This window comes from Haliaeetus leucocephalus, unplaced genomic scaffold (assembly GCF_000737465.1).
Source record: "Haliaeetus leucocephalus isolate CR32 unplaced genomic scaffold, Haliaeetus_leucocephalus-4.0 Scaffold556, whole genome shotgun sequence".
In the NCBI taxonomy this organism is placed as follows: Eukaryota; Metazoa; Chordata; class Aves; order Accipitriformes; family Accipitridae; genus Haliaeetus; species Haliaeetus leucocephalus.
This window is the reverse complement of record NW_010972992.1, coordinates 6,795,184-6,813,087: the sequence shown is the minus strand read 5'-3', so window position 1 is coordinate 6,813,087 and position 17,904 is coordinate 6,795,184. Positions and strand designations below refer to the sequence as shown.

At 44.1% G+C, this 17,904-nt stretch overlaps 1 protein-coding gene across 9 annotated transcripts in view; it reads right to left on the bottom strand.

The window, feature by feature from the left end:
* ATAD3A (ATPase family, AAA domain containing 3A) overlaps positions 1-17,904 on the bottom strand; it is a 38,845-nt gene that overhangs the window by 3,520 nt on the left and 17,421 nt on the right. For 5 of the 9 annotated variants that reach the window (XM_010577420.1, XM_010577426.1, XM_010577427.1 and 2 more), the window contains 5 exons: positions 14,207-14,374; positions 13,505-13,613; positions 4,578-5,828; positions 4,423-4,453; positions 2,000-4,372 (listed from right to left, as the gene is read on the bottom strand). In XM_010577420.1, the coding sequence (XP_010575722.1) occupies positions 5,649-5,828; positions 13,505-13,613; positions 14,207-14,374 (457 nt within the window). In that variant the 3' untranslated portion in view covers positions 2,000-4,372; positions 4,423-4,453; positions 4,578-5,648. Of the gene's footprint in view, positions 1-1,113; positions 1,625-1,999; positions 4,373-4,422; positions 4,454-4,577; positions 5,829-13,504; positions 13,614-14,206; positions 14,375-17,904 lie in introns of those variants that run through there. The other 4 variants (XM_010577421.1, XM_010577423.1, XM_010577424.1 and 1 more) reach the window with 4 other exon arrangements.

Genomic DNA, 17,904 nt, shown 5'->3' with positions numbered 1-17,904 from the left:
TTGTGGGACAGCTGACTTACAATGAGCCCTCAAATTAGATCCTAGCTCCTTGCTCCCCAAGTGATGCAGTTACAGTTGTGCTGCCTCTCAGGATACCCCAGGACCACATCTGCATTATCTGCCAAAAGCTGACACAGCAGCTGGACTGCTCACGCATGCCCATTTGCTGCTACAACACCCCCCTTGTGCAGGGGTGACTAGTCATCCCTACTCTTGTTGCAGCCACATTACCCTCCAGCTCTTCACTTGCAGATGGGTTTGCTATGTACAATCTCCTGTGTTTGTTTTGGTTTCTTTTGTGGTGCTTTTGCGTGTCTAGGCCTTTGAGCTGCACTGACACCAAAGGGCTGTGCGTGACTGTAAGCCAGGCCCAAGAGAGGAGAACCCCCTCGCAGGGAAAACGCAGACCTGGCAGGTTGCACGCCAGGTGAACGTAGGGACAAACCGCCCCCAGGAAGCTGCAAACTCTGGCATGTTTTTGTCAGGATCCCTCCAACAGATCCCCATTACTTATATCCATGTGCCAACAGCACTCAGCGGCGGCAGACGATGGGCTGCCTTCCATAAGCAAAGAACCTCCTGGAGCAGCAAGGCTTCCCAGGGCAGGCCAGTGACTTGCATTACAGGCTGGGCAAATGAATCAGATTTTTTTTTTTAAAAAACATATAGGGAGAATAATAATGTTGCGATAAAACGGAGACAGCCACAGACAATGGATTATAAAAGAATCTGAGTGCTGCTTCTCCATTCAAAACACAAGTTGGCAGGGAAATACTTCCTGGGGAGACTCCTGTCTCCCATAAGTCCTACAGCGTGGGACATGCGCTGGTGAGAAAGTGCGCAGCACTCGTATCCTTGTACTTGCACAATGGAACTTTCCTCCCAGCGTATCACGTTCAAAAATAAATACTTTTATGGATGGCAGCTGAGAATAGATAGATGACCACATTATAAATCTGTCTCCCAGCTGCAACGCTGAAGCACAGAGAAGGCGTTTCAGCTGGCAGTGGCAAAGCTGGGGAGTGATGGATTGCTTGCTAATCCATCTGCTCTTAGATTTGCTCTCCAATAAAAAATACTATTTTAATAAAGTGCTATTAGCTCATAACTCACTCAGTGTCATAGAGAGGAGATAACCTCAGCCTGGGGTTGCCATCCTGTATCCCTGCATGGAGTGTTAACAAATAGCTAGCTGGGTGCCACCTCCACAGGGATATCATTCATCCTGTGAGCTGACAGCAAACTAAACTTACTGATGAGGCTGGCAGAGGTGGCAGAGGCCCTGCATTTAAATCTTTGATGAGGCAGGAGTTGCACAATGACAGGTGGCCTTTTTTCTCCTTTCCTGTTGCATTCCACATGAGCAGCAGCAGTGACAGCAACTGGCACAGCTATTCAGCAGGCGGTAGGGCATGAAATCACCTAGCTGGTGGCTAGGAGCAACGTGCATTGCAAGAGGGACAAGGAATCTCTTTTCAAAGGCAGGATTTAGAGAGCTGGTAGCAATAGTGCCTGAGATGCACTGAGAGAGCTGGCTTCATCAGTCCAACAGCCCACGGCACATGATGTGAAGGAAGGAAGAGTAGCCTGCAAGTGTGAGAGAATGGATGGAGAACTTTATTTCCTGTGGAAATAAAAAATGCAGTGTCAACACTGAAAAAAGCAACACTTTCAAGCCTGATGGCTACAGTTGTTCCAGGCTGCGCTAAGGCTGACCAGGTGCAGAACTGCAGTGCATCAGCTACCCGTGTTTCCAGCATTCCCCGTGCCAGTAACCAGAACACAAGGATGTTGAGCTCAAACCATGGGATCATTTGCCTGGAACCTACCCCACCAGCTCCCAAAACACTCTCAGGGGAAGAGCAAATAGCATCAGCTTGTACAAGTGGAAACCCATGCCATTCTTTCAATGCAGCAGGAAGAGATGAAAGCAACTGGGTTGGAAGATTGGACCCAAGCAAAACAAGTTGTCCTCACCACTGCTGCCACTCCTTACCCACCTTACCTGACAGATGTAGCACCCCAAGTCTCCTCAACCCTCTTGAATCAGGCTCATCTCTGGCTTTTCTGTTCCACCTCCTCAGTTTTTCCCAGCCTAGGTGCCACCTCCTTCTCTTCTTCACAGGTGGGAAGTAAAACATCCATCATACAGCATTTATCAAACTCTCGCTGAATCCAAACTACTGGACTGGGTGTAAACAGTCCTTCTGCTGCCAAGGGTAGAAGCGATTGTGGACTTTCTGACATTGTATTACTAGGGTTCTCTCAGAAGGGGACTGGGGGACATGCCTGCTCTGCCCAGAGCCACAAGCTTCTCTGGAAAGGAAGAGGAGAACTCACTGTGAATTTCAGACACACAGATACTGTCACGATCTACCAGGCAGGGGCTGTGGAGGGAGATTGTGAACAGAGAGAAGAAAACAAGTGAGTCCTGAAGTGCTCCGCTCCTGGGTTTTCAACTAGCACCAGGGTTGCACAAGAGCCTGCAACACGTTGCTCACAAAGCATGGCAGATGTGCAAAGCTCTGACCAGCTGATTGTTTGTGGATTTTTGATGGTGAAGCGAGGTTGAGACACACAGAAGTTCTGTATATTGAAGAGCGCTGTTCCTAGGACTAAGTTCCCAGTATAAAGTATAGAAATGGCTCTACTTACCCCTCTCCCACCTCTTAAAGGAAAATAAACTAAAGAAAACAGACTTCATTTAGTAGAGAGAGCATCATCTTCCAGGCTGCCTAAGAAGGGGAAGGAACTTTGCCCCTTGGGATACAAGCAGCACCAGCTAGCGAGTCACACCAGAGCGATGTCTCAATACACACCAGAAACGCTAAGGCACCTGCGTCTTGTCAAAAGCACCCATGTGTCCATCTTCAAGACAGACAGTCCTTTCCATCCACATGAAGCCCAGGCAAAAAAAGCTCAGGTGAGGACCAGTGGTATCTATTGTTAAGAGTGGTCATTAAAAGCCCTTAAAAACTCACTGGAAAGTACTTCTATACTCAGGCAAACCTGAGAACCCTTAGGTCAGCCTATGCCTCCTGCTGTCTTCCCTGCCACAGCAAGAGGCTACTTCTAGCTAATTGATCTCCCGAACCTGCAATTAATCACTGTTGCACAGCGCAGAAGCATGGATCATAGCTGCATTACAAGCACTGTGCTCGCTCTGCTTCCATGTAGGGACCTGATGCAATCCAAAGGAGGAATCGCATGAAACAGCTGAGACAGCAACTGCTGTGCCTTTCACAGAGCTTTACAGCAGGATTCTCTTCCCAGCTATCAGCATCAGCAAAAGCGCAGTCAGACAGCATAAGGACAAGACAGAGTACCTTTCCCCCCGCAACCAACTCCTTTTGTGCTTTACGGAGATGATTATGGAAGAGAGGGGAAAAGTACTGAAGGTGTGTCACAATGAGAGATTTTAATCACACAATTTCAGACTGCTCCCTCATGCAATTCATTAGCAAGTTTCTTTTAGCAGAGTGGCTCTGCTTAGGTACCTTCCAACTCTTGGGGCTTAACAGAAAGAAAACTCTAGTAAAATCTAAATAGGAAGGGGAAAGCCTAGAATAGCTAATCCTCTAGTAAGTCAGTGGACTAAAGGACAACTCCACCTAGGCTGAAGGGGAGGGGAAAAAAAAATGGCATTCAAGTTTAGTTCAGTCCTTCAGAATATAAAGTATGCAGTTTCAGTTTATACAGTGATTCCTCCCTTTCCTCTGCAGCATGCTTCCCACAGCAACGTGCCTTGCAACAAGTTAAGTGTTAGTGGGGCATGCAAGCCTGGGCATGCACTACTGCTGTGGGACACCTGTCCTTAACAAAGGAGCAGCTTCTAAAATGCATCTTCAAATTCTCCCTTGGCATCCAGGGGAAAATATCAAGAGAACTACTTTGAGAGAAGATGGCAGCCCAAGACAGTGAAAGTTTGCAGCCTCAAGAACTATTTCTTTCCTGATGTGCCACAAGGCTGCCTGTTCCGAGGACCCTGGTGACCAGCCCTGTTCTGCTCCCATGCTCACAAGCTCTTGTCAGGGTGCATCTCTCAAAACTCCGTAACAACCACCAGTGAAATGGACAAAGCAGAGATTGCTGTCAGTTCCTGTCAGAGAAGAACATCTCAGCAAGGTACTCAAGGGCACAGATTTAGGTCAGGCAAATATGCTTGCATAGTGTAGTTCCAGAAGGGGACTGGGAGCAGAGCACAGAGTTCAAATCCAGTTCAAACTCAGAAAAAAAAAAATCAAGAGATTTTTCTGACCTGTCTCTTGTATGCACACAGATAGAACAAATGTCATCTGATCGAGACAGGCTTGTGTTCACGACTTGACAATGGCACATTTCTCAGTTGTTCCAGAAATGCAGCAGAAGACCCATGTAGCAAGAGCAGCTTGATGGCAGGCAGCCAGTAGTAAAAAAGCCCCACTCCTCTCTCTCTTCAGACCATGCTGGACACCTGTACGCCAGACAGACTTACTGAGCCTTGCTACTCACCTCCTTAAAGAGAGAGATGACTTACTTAGGGGGAGAAAAAAAAAATAATCTAGGGCTGCTCTCAGACTAGCTGCAGCAGCAAGTACCTGGCTGGAGAAAGCCAACAAAGCATTGTGGGCTGTGTAGTCAGAATAGACACATCAGAACCTGGGAAGCAGCGGTTCCTGCTGCAGCTCAGCAGTGTCTGAAGGGCTACCTTGCATCATGAGCAGTGCTTTCAAGACTGTGCTGTAGGAAGTGCCAGTTGCTCCACTGCAGTTCAGATAACCTTTTGTGATCCAGGGAGTGTGTGCGGTTATTCTACAATGCTACACTGGAGGGGCATAAAAGCTCTCAGGCTTGGAAGGAACACTTCGCACTTCAGCACTGAGGAGTCATGCTCCAGAGCTTTTAGTCCCTTGCAGTGCACTGCTGCAGGCCAGCTCTACAGCCATTCTCCAGGAGACCCAAGCACAAAGACAACAAAAGGCAGCAGCCAGGCACGAGCAGGTGTAGCTACATCACAAGGAGAGTCCCAGTGCTTATAAGCAACCCACTGCACAGTTGTAGTTTCTCCTAAGTGTTGACTCCAAGTTAACCAGGTACAGCTGTGAACCACACCAAATACACCTCTGTAACACAAAGTCTACGCTGAGTCTGTGCAGGGGTGACAACAAGAGGGCAAGGAGTGATGCCATACAGAGACGTGAGGAAGGAGGTATGTCGTGGGCAGGATCTGTGGGAAAATGATGAGAAATACCTCTGGTGGAGCATGAACCCGACAAAGTTAGATATATGGGAGCAGCAGGCTTGGACGGGCCCTGGGTTCCCACAGGCCCATGTCACTGGGACACTCCGGAACAGTGTCAAATGGCTGAAAAGAATTTGGAGTTTGGGCCCCTCTAGCAGGCCAGGCCATACAGACTAACACAGTCAATGGTATTTCAGCAAGGGGGTCCTTTAATACAGTTGCTTCTGCCTCATTTAAACCATTTTGTTCTCTGGTGTGCTTTAAAAACATAAAATCAAAGGCAGACTGAGGGAGTACCCCCTTCCCTTGGACAAATGGACACATTTCTCACAACACATGATTCCACCAAACATTGGCCCAGAAGACCCTCCCGGATTTCTCCCATGCCCACTTCCCCACACATGCTGGTCTGAAGCCTGCAGGCTTCTCACACTGGTGTTCCTTTGGTGAAAGGCAGGAGTGGGTTTCTGCCAGTCCCTTTGCTTGCTTCAGCACCCTCTGTTTTCAGCCACTCCATCTTCTGTTTGTGTTGCTGCACAGCATCAGCTACCCGAGCATCAATCATGGCCTCTGTAAGAACACCGTCCTCTGATGCATAAGCTGCAGCCTGGAGGGGCAAAGGCAGAAGAGACAAGTTAGTGATGGCAATTCCTAGGATCAGTGAAGATCTGAGACTGGTCCCTCTCTCCCGTTTTCTTCTCCATGCATGTTTGCCCCTCCCACTACCTAGCACAACATCCAGTCTTGTTCTAAGTCAGTGGTGGTACTCAGAACAACCTGGCATATCACCATCAGAAAGGTTTTTCTTGATGCAGCTGTACCAGGGACTGAAATACATCAACTGCCCAAGCACACAGAAACATTCACAGCTACACTAAAGTCTTTGTCTCTGAGCTACTAACAAGCACCTTCACCTACCTGCCTCTGGATTTCCTGGGAGGCAAGATCTTTTCATTCAGAAGAGACAAGGCCACAGGTTCATAATGCTGAACATAGCCAGTATGGTTAGGCTGCAGTCACACTTGGCTTGTTTAAATTTCCTCTCCTGCTTTAAAAGCACTGCACATATGAAGCCAATAAGGTAAAGAGTAATAGGTGCATATGGTGATTGAATGACTCCATCCCAGACAATAGAAAACGTTTTAAACACTTACAAAGAGAACTAACATCACTGCTAGGGTGAGTATGGGCAATGTGGCACCTCTAAAATGATGTCTAATGTGCACTAATCTTGCTTTCCTCATGGGTTCTGCTAGGAACCTCCCCTGCACCACCTCTGCGCTGTGTCAGCTCCCACCCCATACTCATCTGCCCATGGGACCTCCCCTTTTCTCCCTGCCTCCATTTGTACACCAACTCCTGTCTCTCCAATTCTGCTTGGTAAATTCACACTTTGTCCTGTTGCTACTTCAACAGGCAGTGTAGATTTGATCATAGTTCCTTGCAGAAAGGGCTGAAAACTCCTGACATCCTTGCCAAACAGCCCACAATACTTCCAGTGGCAGCTTAGGGGAAACAGGACTGCGTGCCATTTCTCTCCAGCTGCAGCAAAATATTGTCACTTTTGTCCAAACATGCAGGACAGCTAGGCCTCCAGTGATGGACATTTTGCAGATGACAACACAAGCAGCTGTACCCTCCAAGGAAGGGAAGGATGCTTATGCTGTTAGCTGTACCCATCTCCAAGGTAACAAAGCAACCCCAAGCTACAGATTTCTAAATCTGGTTACTCCCTATGCAAGTGCTCCTGCAAGCGACTCAGTACTGTGGTTCCTTGTATAGCTATGCTAGCAAGGGAGCTTAAGACCGGTCATGGTGGAAACCCCCTCCAGCTTCTCACATCCATGCTGCCTGCCCCAAATAGCCCCAAATTTCTGTCCACATCTCTCTCCTTCCACAGAGCTATCACACCATGGATTGTCACATGCCAACCCTTCTGTCTGCAGGGTGTTCCCCAAGATCCCAGACAAGCTGAAGGTATTACAGTCTAAGGTATTACATACAGGCTCTATAAATCATTAATGGTCCAAAACATCAGTTATACCAAGCAACGAAGTTTACTGCAAAAGCACCACAGAAAGAAATTACAGTTGACCATTTTATACACCCACTGTCCAACGATGTAGATGGGAGAGAAGACAAACCCCAAAGTAAGTTGTTGCACTGGTCATTATCATCACAGTACTGACTAGCCCAGTGCAGTAAGTACAGTAGATTATACCTGCTTATTAGATTATTCCTTCTGCAGTGAGGTAGCAGTAATAATTTCAAGAAATGAGCAAAAGGTTACCCAAGCTGGTTTTCAGCCTCCCCTAGCCTACTTGCCAGCCCTCTTTGGGGAACTGGTTAGATCACAAGAGGTCTCACTGCACAAGCCACATTTAACTATAGAGCTGGCAGGCACTGGTTTTTACTGCAAGAAGCATCAAAACAGATCTTTCCCTGTGCAAAACCTTTGTAATCCTTCCTTAAGGCAGAAGTGACAAGTTAGGCTAATGCTCGTACTTCAAGTTAGGAGTAAACACTGGCCGCAGGCAAGAAGTGCGGAGAAATAGAAGGTCCGCAAATAGAAAATTCACTTTGCATAAAGGCACTTGTCCTCTGTGTTCAACAACAGGACAGGAGGCATCCTGGACACGAGGCAGTTACTTCCCACAAACACCAGAAGAGCACCGTTTCCAAAACCTGCCTGCTGCCACAAATATTTATACAACGCATATCACAACATGACCTGTATTCTCTCACCACTGTAAAAGGGGCATGATGGAGAGGTTCTGTTCAGTTGAAGCATCCTCTCCGACTCACCTCCATAACATGCCCTCCTCCCTTTTTTTTTTTTTTTTTTTTTCAGGACATGACTGGGGACTTAAAGCTAAAAGAAGCCAGCACCCTTTTGTCAATGCAGCCCTCCAGCCAGGAGGATTTAGTGTTTTAAAATGGAGTAAGTGTTTTCCTGGGATGTGTGTTATGTGCCTCCACAGAATAGAGAGGATGTCTTCCCTTCCTCCCTGCCACTGCATAGACCATAAATTCAACTGTGGAAACTCCTGCAAAGCTGTGCAGTTCACGCTCTGTTGATTTTCTCAATGACTTTCTATTTATAGAAAGCCTCAGGCCCTAGCTGTCAAGAAAGCAAATGGGAGAAGCAGCTGTCCCTTCTGGGAGTAGCTTGCACACACACAAAAATGGTACTGAGCTTCATTTATATTCATACCTCTACCTTCTGCATGGACAAATTTTAACCCATTTTCCCCAGCGCAACTATTCATGTTTTATAACTCAAATCCAATTATGAAATAATCTGAAAGCAAAGTATGTGGGGAGGAAGTGGAGGGATGAAGCACAGATGACAAGTCCAGCCTAGATGACCTAATGGTTCATTTCAGCCAAGAACCCTGGTTTATTTTAACTTGGCCAAATTAATCCATATCCTTTGAATCACATTTATAGTGCAAACAGTCTGCTCAAAAAAGACCCCCAAAATACAAGCACCTCCCGGGCTCCTCCACACTTACTTATAATGTTCCTTCAGCTCAGACCACTATAGAAACATTAAATTCTTCCCATAAGTTGGTCAGGTTTTTATTTTTTAAATATAAACAAGGTTCAGGGAACAAAAAGGCATTTATGTCTGTGGCACACAAGGCAAGGAAGTGACAGGAAGCTCACCTCTATCGTTAACACTGGGACATAAAACTGCTGGGAATTCTCTTGAAGTGTTGCCAGAACAATTTTCCAGAGATTACAGCTTGGAATAGTGAAAGGTTGCTTTTCTGACATTTTATCTAAAGCATATCAATGGGTTTAAGTACAGGGTGCAGAATTAGAAAGTCTGCACATTACTATAAACAGATCTGAAGGGAATTTTTAAGTGTGTAAATGCATCTAATCCATACTATACTCACAAAGGATTAGATATGGGGAATGGAAAAGCACAAGGACAAAAGGCAATGCTCAGTCTTCTGCAGAAGAGATTAAAATGGATTTCTAGCATGCAGACTATTAGCTGTGCCAGACAGCAATATATTTCCCAGCACTAGAGGTTACACCCTCTGCTTTTCTGCATCTTTTTTTCTGTTTGGTAAATTCAGGACAAACTGAGCCAGACTGAAACAACAGTGAACTAGAACTTCATGTAAATGACAGTCAATCAATTTCAAGCCCAGCTTACAGTGGAGTTAAGCCTATGAAAGCTGCAGCTATTGCTCAGGCTTCTAGTTTAACAGAGATGTTTTTGTTAAAAGCAATTTTGGCAGAGCACACCAAAAACATCTTCATGGGAAATGACTGTGAGGCCACGGGACAGCAGAGTGGCCATATGCTGTTGTTCTAGGTTACTCTCAGCAAAAGCCGATAGCTATGATAGTTTCTCCTCCTACTGCTTCAGAACTTCACTTTTCCCCAAACCATCTCTGAGGTTCAGTTCTGGCCATAAGAGATGACCCCAGACAAGCTAAGTAGAGCTGATGAGCATCCTAGCATCTCGAAACTCCATCAAGTCCATGATAAATACCTTCCTGTGCTCTCTGTTCATTTCCTCCAGCACTTCTGCAGATTCAGGAATGGAAACAGGAATAACAATGCAGATTCCTCACTGCCTTTCCTAGTACTACCTGTGCTACATGGGTGATTTGATTAGGTTTCATCACAGAGGTTAGGACCAGAATTGCAAGCAACAAGGCTTCAGTCAGCCTGAAGTAGTAGCATAGACCCTGTGGAACAGGGCAACACTTCACCATAGATTAAGACTGCCATTCTGCTCCCTCTGCATTTGTCTCCATTGTCCAGACACTGGCTGAAGTTTGTTCCAAGATATGTCTACAGAGGTATAATGCATACAGACAGCAACACTGCAAATGACTGTTGGGGGAATAAACTAATTAAGAGAATATATATATCAAAAGCTGAGGTGAAATAAGTGACAGGTATGTTGCAATTAAGTCTACACTTTGAGGATTAGCTCCAAGTCACATCAGGGCACTATGCAAAAAAGCTGAAAGCAAAAGGCAAACAAAATGCTCCCACCCAGCTCTGTGCTCCAGCATTCACAACGAGCAGTTTTCACTGGGGCTTTCTGCTGTAATCTTCCCCAGAATGGGTCAACTGAATTTATTTGTTAAACAGAGACCTTAGGCATAGTGCATTTCAGCAGCTGTTGTGATAAGCCTATCTAGAAAAGTGTTGGAAGCTTAAACGTCTTGAGACATAGTTGTCTCAAGTCTGCTTTGAGGACTTCTAAAGAGCACTAGGCTCACGACATCTGCTGTTTACCAGCTCTGTAAGGTGTTAATAAGATCAGAAACAGAACTGTTAAGAAAGATACCTTGTTCTTCCCTTTTCTTGGCTCTTCCTGCCCTTCATCTTCTCAACTTGTACATCATCTCACACTCTTCCTGCCTGCGTTGTTAACTTGAAATAATGCTTTGGATGAAGAGGGGTTGGGGGGGGCGGGGAAGCAACTGCAAGTAGGGAACTGAGTAGGAAGTCCAGATGTTCACCTTAACTACAGTCACACAAGAGTCTCCCTAAATCCTCAGGTTAAGCACTTTTGTAGATTCCTTATAGCTCCATACATCAAGGCGGACAAAAGTATAGCTTGCAAACTGGTTAAAATTCAAGTGTGTGTTCATAAAGGTGCTGCTCGCATCAGGTTATTTCCCTCATCAGCCATCTTTGGCATGCAGCATCTTGAATCAAAAGTTCAGTCATACAGGAGTTTAAAAGACCAACAGTTCAAGAGTTAACAGTCCTATCTGTAGTATATAACCACCATACAGCTGTTGCATCCAACTGAGGGAAGTCTGATAAGCATTTTCTTGAGCCAGTTATGCTGGTTCATATAGCCCCTACCTACCCTGATCCACTCTCTCAGATGTGCCAGGACAACGGTGTAGCTATGCAGTTAACTTGTCTTGCCAAGCTATTTTTAATTCTGATCAGCTCCCTGACCCAGTTCATACTACAGCCATACAAAGAGATGTACCAGTGCAATGGGATGGATAGCAGAAAGGCAGGAATATGAAGCAGGACTAATGCTGCCAGAAATGCTTGTAAAACCGCAGCTTTAATCCTTCTCTGATAGAAGACAGCATTGTATCAGCTACAAAGCTACCTGTAACAAGCAATCTGTTAGCACTGACCCAGGCCCCAAAATACAGATACCATTCAAGAGATCAACTTGCATCAAGAATACTTAAAACATCTGCTTACAGCAAGGCTTTTAACCACAGCTACCAAAGTGCCATACCCTTGATACTTTACATAGCAAAAACAAAGGCAGGTGTTAACAAGTCTTGCCACAGTCAAAAGTCAGTGGGCCAAACCTGGCATAAGTGCAGCCTTCTGTAAAGCTCTAGTCAAGTTCCAGTCAGTTACAGCTCTAAATTCCTTGACGCAATGACTGAAAAAGAACCCTACTGTAGCACTTAGGATCAACAACTCTGGCAGCAGCTCCCAGGGCAGTGTTTAATACAGAAATCTTACCCCTTTTAGGATGCCCTCACAAACCTGCTAGTGGACTGTTTTCTGACAGCAGAGAGGAACATAACCTCCTGCTGCAATTTTACATAGAACCTTGTTTATGGTTCTGGCACTATGAGGTACATTTTAAAAAGTGATCAGAGCAACAACACTAAGGAATTAGTCACACCCCCCCCCACACACACCTTTCCCTTCCTTCAAGATTACTTAAAAGATAAGTGATAAAAGCTGAGGTCATTCCCAGGGAGTAATGACAAGCTAGGAGATAAGGGGTGATAAAAAGCAAAGGATCATTTATCACAACTTTTTATTACAGGAAATGCCTGGCAGCAAAGCCTTTCACATACATGGATAAGGGGGTCTCTTCTAAATGGAGAGAAATAAAGAAATTCTACAACAATTAGTGGTCTGCTTTCTCTCCCACATCACCGTCACTCAGTTTAAGACAAACACCCTAGGTCTTTATCCTGAGTTTCAAAATCAGAAGCCCACAAAAAGCATAGCTGTACTTGGAAAAAGCGCAGCCATGATCTACTGGCTCTGTGAAAGGCAGAATGGCCCAAGATTCTGGTCCTTCTTGCCACCTGTCAGCTCTCCAGAATGGTGTCTGAACACATGCTAATTGGACACCATGGTAGTCCACCTAACACCCATCAATATGCAGGACCTTGCTCTGAATCTCAATTACTTGTCAAGCATCTTGCTAAGCTTCTTGACTGAACTGGTAACAACACTAATCTGGTATGTTTTCAGGCAGTTACAGAAGAGAAACAAATTAAAAGTAAATAAAGCTTTATATACATTTTCAGATGACAGCACACATTTTGAAATATGTTTCAATAATACAAAATTCACATAGTAAAATTCACCAGCTGTGTGCTAACATACAAAGAATAAGATAAGAACTAATAGCACTCAGATGGCTGATTTGGACCTCAGCTCATGACTACTGCAGTTAAATGGCTTAGAAAGATAAATACTTACTGTACCTTAAAAGGTAGAAAAACAGTAGAATCAGAAATGAAATACACAAACTTTGTAAAATGTTTGTGAACTGCTAAAAAAAATATTAAAACATCTCCAACTTTCTCTTTACAATACCTGAAAGGAAGCTGACGTTATTAAGTTATATGACACAAAATTTGGAGCATATTCCTTAAATTTATATTACTAGTTTATAAAAATACACAATCCAGTAAGAAACTGGCAGCTGTGACAAAACAAGGTGAAAGCCTGATTAAAAAAAAAAGTGCTTAAGGTTGTCAAGCATGTGAACAAGTGCACTCAAAGTGATCGCATTTCTTATTTCTACATAGGTACCATGCATGTAGAAGTACCTAGTCTTTTCAGCTTCATTTTCCAGTTAGTTTTATTCCTTCAATTACTCAAGTTGCACTAAAAATGCGTTCAGAACAAAGTAGGGCAGTAGGATGTTATAGTGTCCTAATGCTATCATACCTGTGGGCAAAAACATTAGGTATCTCTTTTACTGAGTTTCTTGAGCTGGAACATGAGTAATGACCAGCATGATTTGCTAAAACCCATTCCTAACTCAGTCGCTTTACTTAAATTCAGTAAGGGATTTCCCATTAATGATTATAAAAACTGTTGCTATTTTATGAGATGAGGAATTATGCTGATATTCTCACACCCACCCCAGAGCTAGCAGCGTTCTAGCACTACCGTATGGACATAATGAAACTTCCAAAGCGAGACAAGATCTGAGACCCCAACATCAAACACTCAAACCTTCCAGAAAGGGAAAACAAAACAAAGAAGCCCAGTGATAAAAGCCCTATTTACCTGCCATGCCACAGCAAGCTGAGAGATCTCTCGGCCAGACATGCCTTCTGTCAACCTGGCAATCTCTGAGCATTTCTTCCCATAGTCAAACTGGGCCAGCTTCAAACGTCTAAAAAGCAGAAGAACAAGGATTATTTTACATGCAGCCACATGACAGAACAGGAGGGTGAAGGAGTCAGAGGTAGGCTTTGTAAGGAGCAACACTTCCAATGAAATGAAAGATCAGATCAGATCAATCTCTGTAGAAAGATCCAGCCTGAGTACAGAAGTTGTTCTCCTGGGCCTAGAAAGCCCGATTTTGTGGCACAAAAAACCACGCGTACCTGGATTAAGATCAAAAAAGTACAAGACTGCACAGCACATAAGGAAACGAGTCACTTGGTCCGATTTGCCTCTTAAGCCAAGCAAAGACAAGTGCTTGGATATGAGGAATTCCAACAGCTTTCCTACTTGCATTATTGCCTCCAGTGCAGTAACTGGTCTCCTAAATTTTAAGGGCACAACAAACCATAGCATGAAATTCTAGGATGGCATCTCATCCTGTAACAAGATAGCAAGAGGCATCTCTCCAACTCTTATCTGTACTACTTGTTTAAAGTGGGTTTATAGATAGTGTGACAGAATGCACAGAAAAGGAGATGAAGAAAAACTATTAAAAAAAGAGAATCCTATAGGGTGGAAGAGTTCTGCAGGGATACTCACTGTTTACCCTCTGTGGCTGGCTTCAAGACATGCCTATCAAAATACATTCTCACAAGCCGCTCCCGTTCTTCTAGCTGGGGCAGATCAAAGTTCACCATTTCATCTATTCGGTCATTGATAGCCCAATCAAATTGCTCAGGCTGGTTGCTTGCTAAAACAAGCATAAACCTGGAAGTATGAAAAGAGAGGAAAGACTGAAAAACCCATAAAAATAAAACTCAATGAAACAGTCTGAACATTGGGAACTGCCATGGCCAGTATCAAAGACATTTCATCACCTGACACGTCTCAAGATTTCCTTAGAAACAGCTTCGTAACAGCATCCGAAGCGACATACTAAAATGCAGCGCAGTTTAAACTCTTTAGAAGTGAAATGCGTTTAACTCAGTACTTAGCCTTCCAATACCAGCCTTCCCCAGTCTGTCCCTGCCATAGAAGCCTAATTTATCACTTTACCCACAAGCTCCCTCAAGTTAGGAATATCACAAACATTTAGCAAGAGTACAACCTCGCAGAGACCTCTAAGTCCGAAACCTTGGAATAAGGCTGGACAACACGGAGAGATACCCATAACAAATATCTCCAGTTTAAATCCCAGTATGGGGAGCTGACTTCAAGCTGCTACCTGCATAGCACCCTAGAATCACGAGGCACTGTCTTAGTCCTGCTCTGAAGGTATGAATGGCTGCCAAACTGAAAGCCAACAGCATTACTGAAACCTCAGCCAGCTCAACAAGCTGCAGAGTATTGAATGGACTCAATCCGGTCTAAGAATAAGAGGAGCGTACCACTGCTGGGTCTGTGTATGGGAAGGTCATTCTTCAGCAGCTGGTAAAAGTCGTTTCCTTCAAGCAAGCCTGATAACACGTTCCTGCTACCAAGTCTAACGCGTGCAGAAAGAGAGGCATTCACAATGGGTACCATAAAACAAAGGTGGTTTGTTTTACCAAGCTTTGCTCCATGGTACAAATGTGCCAGCTTCCAGGTCCTGCTCTCTCCTGCTGCATTTTGAAGCCAGAAGCTCTTTCTTTTGCTATGTAATAATGGTTCTTCCCCCTGCCAATTCTACTGTAATGCTTTAACTGATGTTACCACCTTAACAGTGCATTACAATTTGAAATGTTTTTTTAACCACAGCTATTGGAATACTGATATTCTTGCAGCCTATTTAAATCCTGGTCTACAGGTGGCTGTGTTTTTTGCCATCATTTCTGACGATAACTTCGCCAACCTAAGAGCCACACAGGCATAAAACTGTTCTTTTTCTACCAACAAGGACTTCCACCAAACCCATGCAGAAACACAGCTTGGATAAAGGATTGACGTACAACCTGATATTCAGGCCTTGCTGATTTCTATTGTGAAAAATGATGCAAATGAGCAAGAGATGCAGGCACGGTCAGCTACACAGCAAGAAGATGCAGAAAGTTCTTTGGGAAGTTTAAGCCAGCAGTTCACAATACTTAGCACTTAAGTTGGTGACAATTCACTGGTAAAGTAACAGTACTCTTCAGGGTCTCATCAAAACAGCTAGATTTACATGCACTATTAGACTTATTCAAGTGAACTCCCATTCATGGATACAGGACTCCTTATTGCCCAAAGCAGCAATAAGGCTGTTCAGAAGTAAAAAGCAGTGCATGAATCACAAGGACATGTTCAGTCTCCTAGAATGGCTCACAGTTTAAATTAGGGTTGAATTCAACATCTGACAGAATAACAGCCCAGCTGTTTTGAGTGGAAGAATAGCACCCACCAGCACTAAACAAGCATACCCAGACCTCTGCTAAGGTAGTTTAACATCACAGGAAAGAACTGTCCCCTTAACACCCCTGCCAGTCATTTGCTTGCAGTGCCATTATAAATCTGGTCAAAAACATAACTTTGCTAGATCCACAGCAATGAGACATCACAAGTCTGAAAAGGACTATTTCCTAGAAAAAGGGGGAACTATCTAAAGCTAAAACATACATGTTATTGTTCTTAAAAGTTCTGCAGTTCCATCTAAACATCTTTATCAGTTTTGCAGGTACAGGGCAAAAAACATTTCTAGCGATCACCTAGGAGCTCAGGATATCTAGTTTTCTTCTTGGAAAACAGCATTTCTATCTCAAGCAACATTTGCTCTGGGTCCTGCAGAACATATGTATTTTGCCAATACATATTTATTACATTTATTCTTGCAAACAGGAAGTACAACATAATTTAAATAATAATTATACTCAACTCGGCATTTATAGTGCAATTCTATATATCATTTCAGAAGAGACTCCCTATCCTCCCAAAGAGAAAACCAAGGATCTTGCAAGGTTCTTGCAGGCTCAACACCTTGCTTTCTAGCAATCTACTCATTTTGGAAAGTCACACCTTCCAAGGCACCTCACTGTGACAGAGAAGGGTACAGAGAAGCTACATACAAGCAACTATCAGTTAGAGCTGCATTGGTTTTAACAAGTTCAAGAGAGACCCCATGGGCAGAAAATGCCCTGCTGCTGTCCTGAAACAATGACCTTCTAGAATATTTATTTCAATGTCATGAGGTTACTATAATAGGTGTTTTACTACAAACTTACTAAGGGAGCCATTCATCACTGCGAAACTTGCCTTCCCGCATACAGAGACAACTTTTCTTTTACAAAGAAATTGAGCAAACAAGAAGTTTAACAACTAAGTAAAGTTCACGCACACACAAAAAAATCAAATCAAAGGTTATTTAAAAAAGGTCGAGGAAAGGTCACGTCTTTATTATGATAGCCAAGAAATGGCTCTTGTTAAACTAAGCAGTGCTCTGCAAGAAGTTAACATTAATGTGACAAAGTGAGCATGGATGGATTGGCAGTGAAATTCACACACATGCATCTGTCAAGTCAGCCCTGCAATCATCTGTGTTTAGCAAATCTAATAGCAGCCATGAAGGAAACAGCTCTGGGATTCCTACCTTTAAGCGCAACGTTACACACCGACATACCGAGCAGACAGCTCATGCAAAAGAAATGGGGTCAGATTTAAACTCATTTGCCCCAGTTTCAAACCCACCCCCACTGCACACACATGCACAGCATAGAAAGAGGCCACTAAAGCACTGGAGAGGAACAGCAGCTGAAACAAGCACCTGCTGATGCATTTTTTAAGAGACCGTGAAACATCCAGACAGTATCAACCCTGTGATACTGATTTTCATGGGCCCCATACTGTCCTTGCATAAACAACAGTAACTTATCAGGAAAGAGAATGTACTCATTAAGACAATCGATATGTTCAAATACCATCCCTGCTTCAGCAAACGATTCCCCTACAGTGCTGGAAGGGAGCCACACACAGTATGGATGATACACGAAAGGGAACTGCTCACCACCACATACCACATGCAGAGGAAGCATTGTCCTGAAAGGCAGTTCAAGATCCCTTTTGCGCATCTGCTAACATGGGCCAAATGAACACCCTTTTTACAAGCACCGATCTCTACCCTGTGTACAGCCCTTCTGAGTTCTAATTTCCAGGTCCCAGGAAGAAATAAAGGAGGAGCAAGGGAAAGCCAAAAATTCAGTATATAAAGTGAACTAGGGATATTCTGTGCAGAGTTTTTTCAAGTCCTTAGTAGCACAGATCATGTATTTCCAACTTTCATTTGCACACCACAGACCCCTTACAGACTTTCCTCAATTCACGGAAATATCGACTGCTGTAAGGGCTGAAAC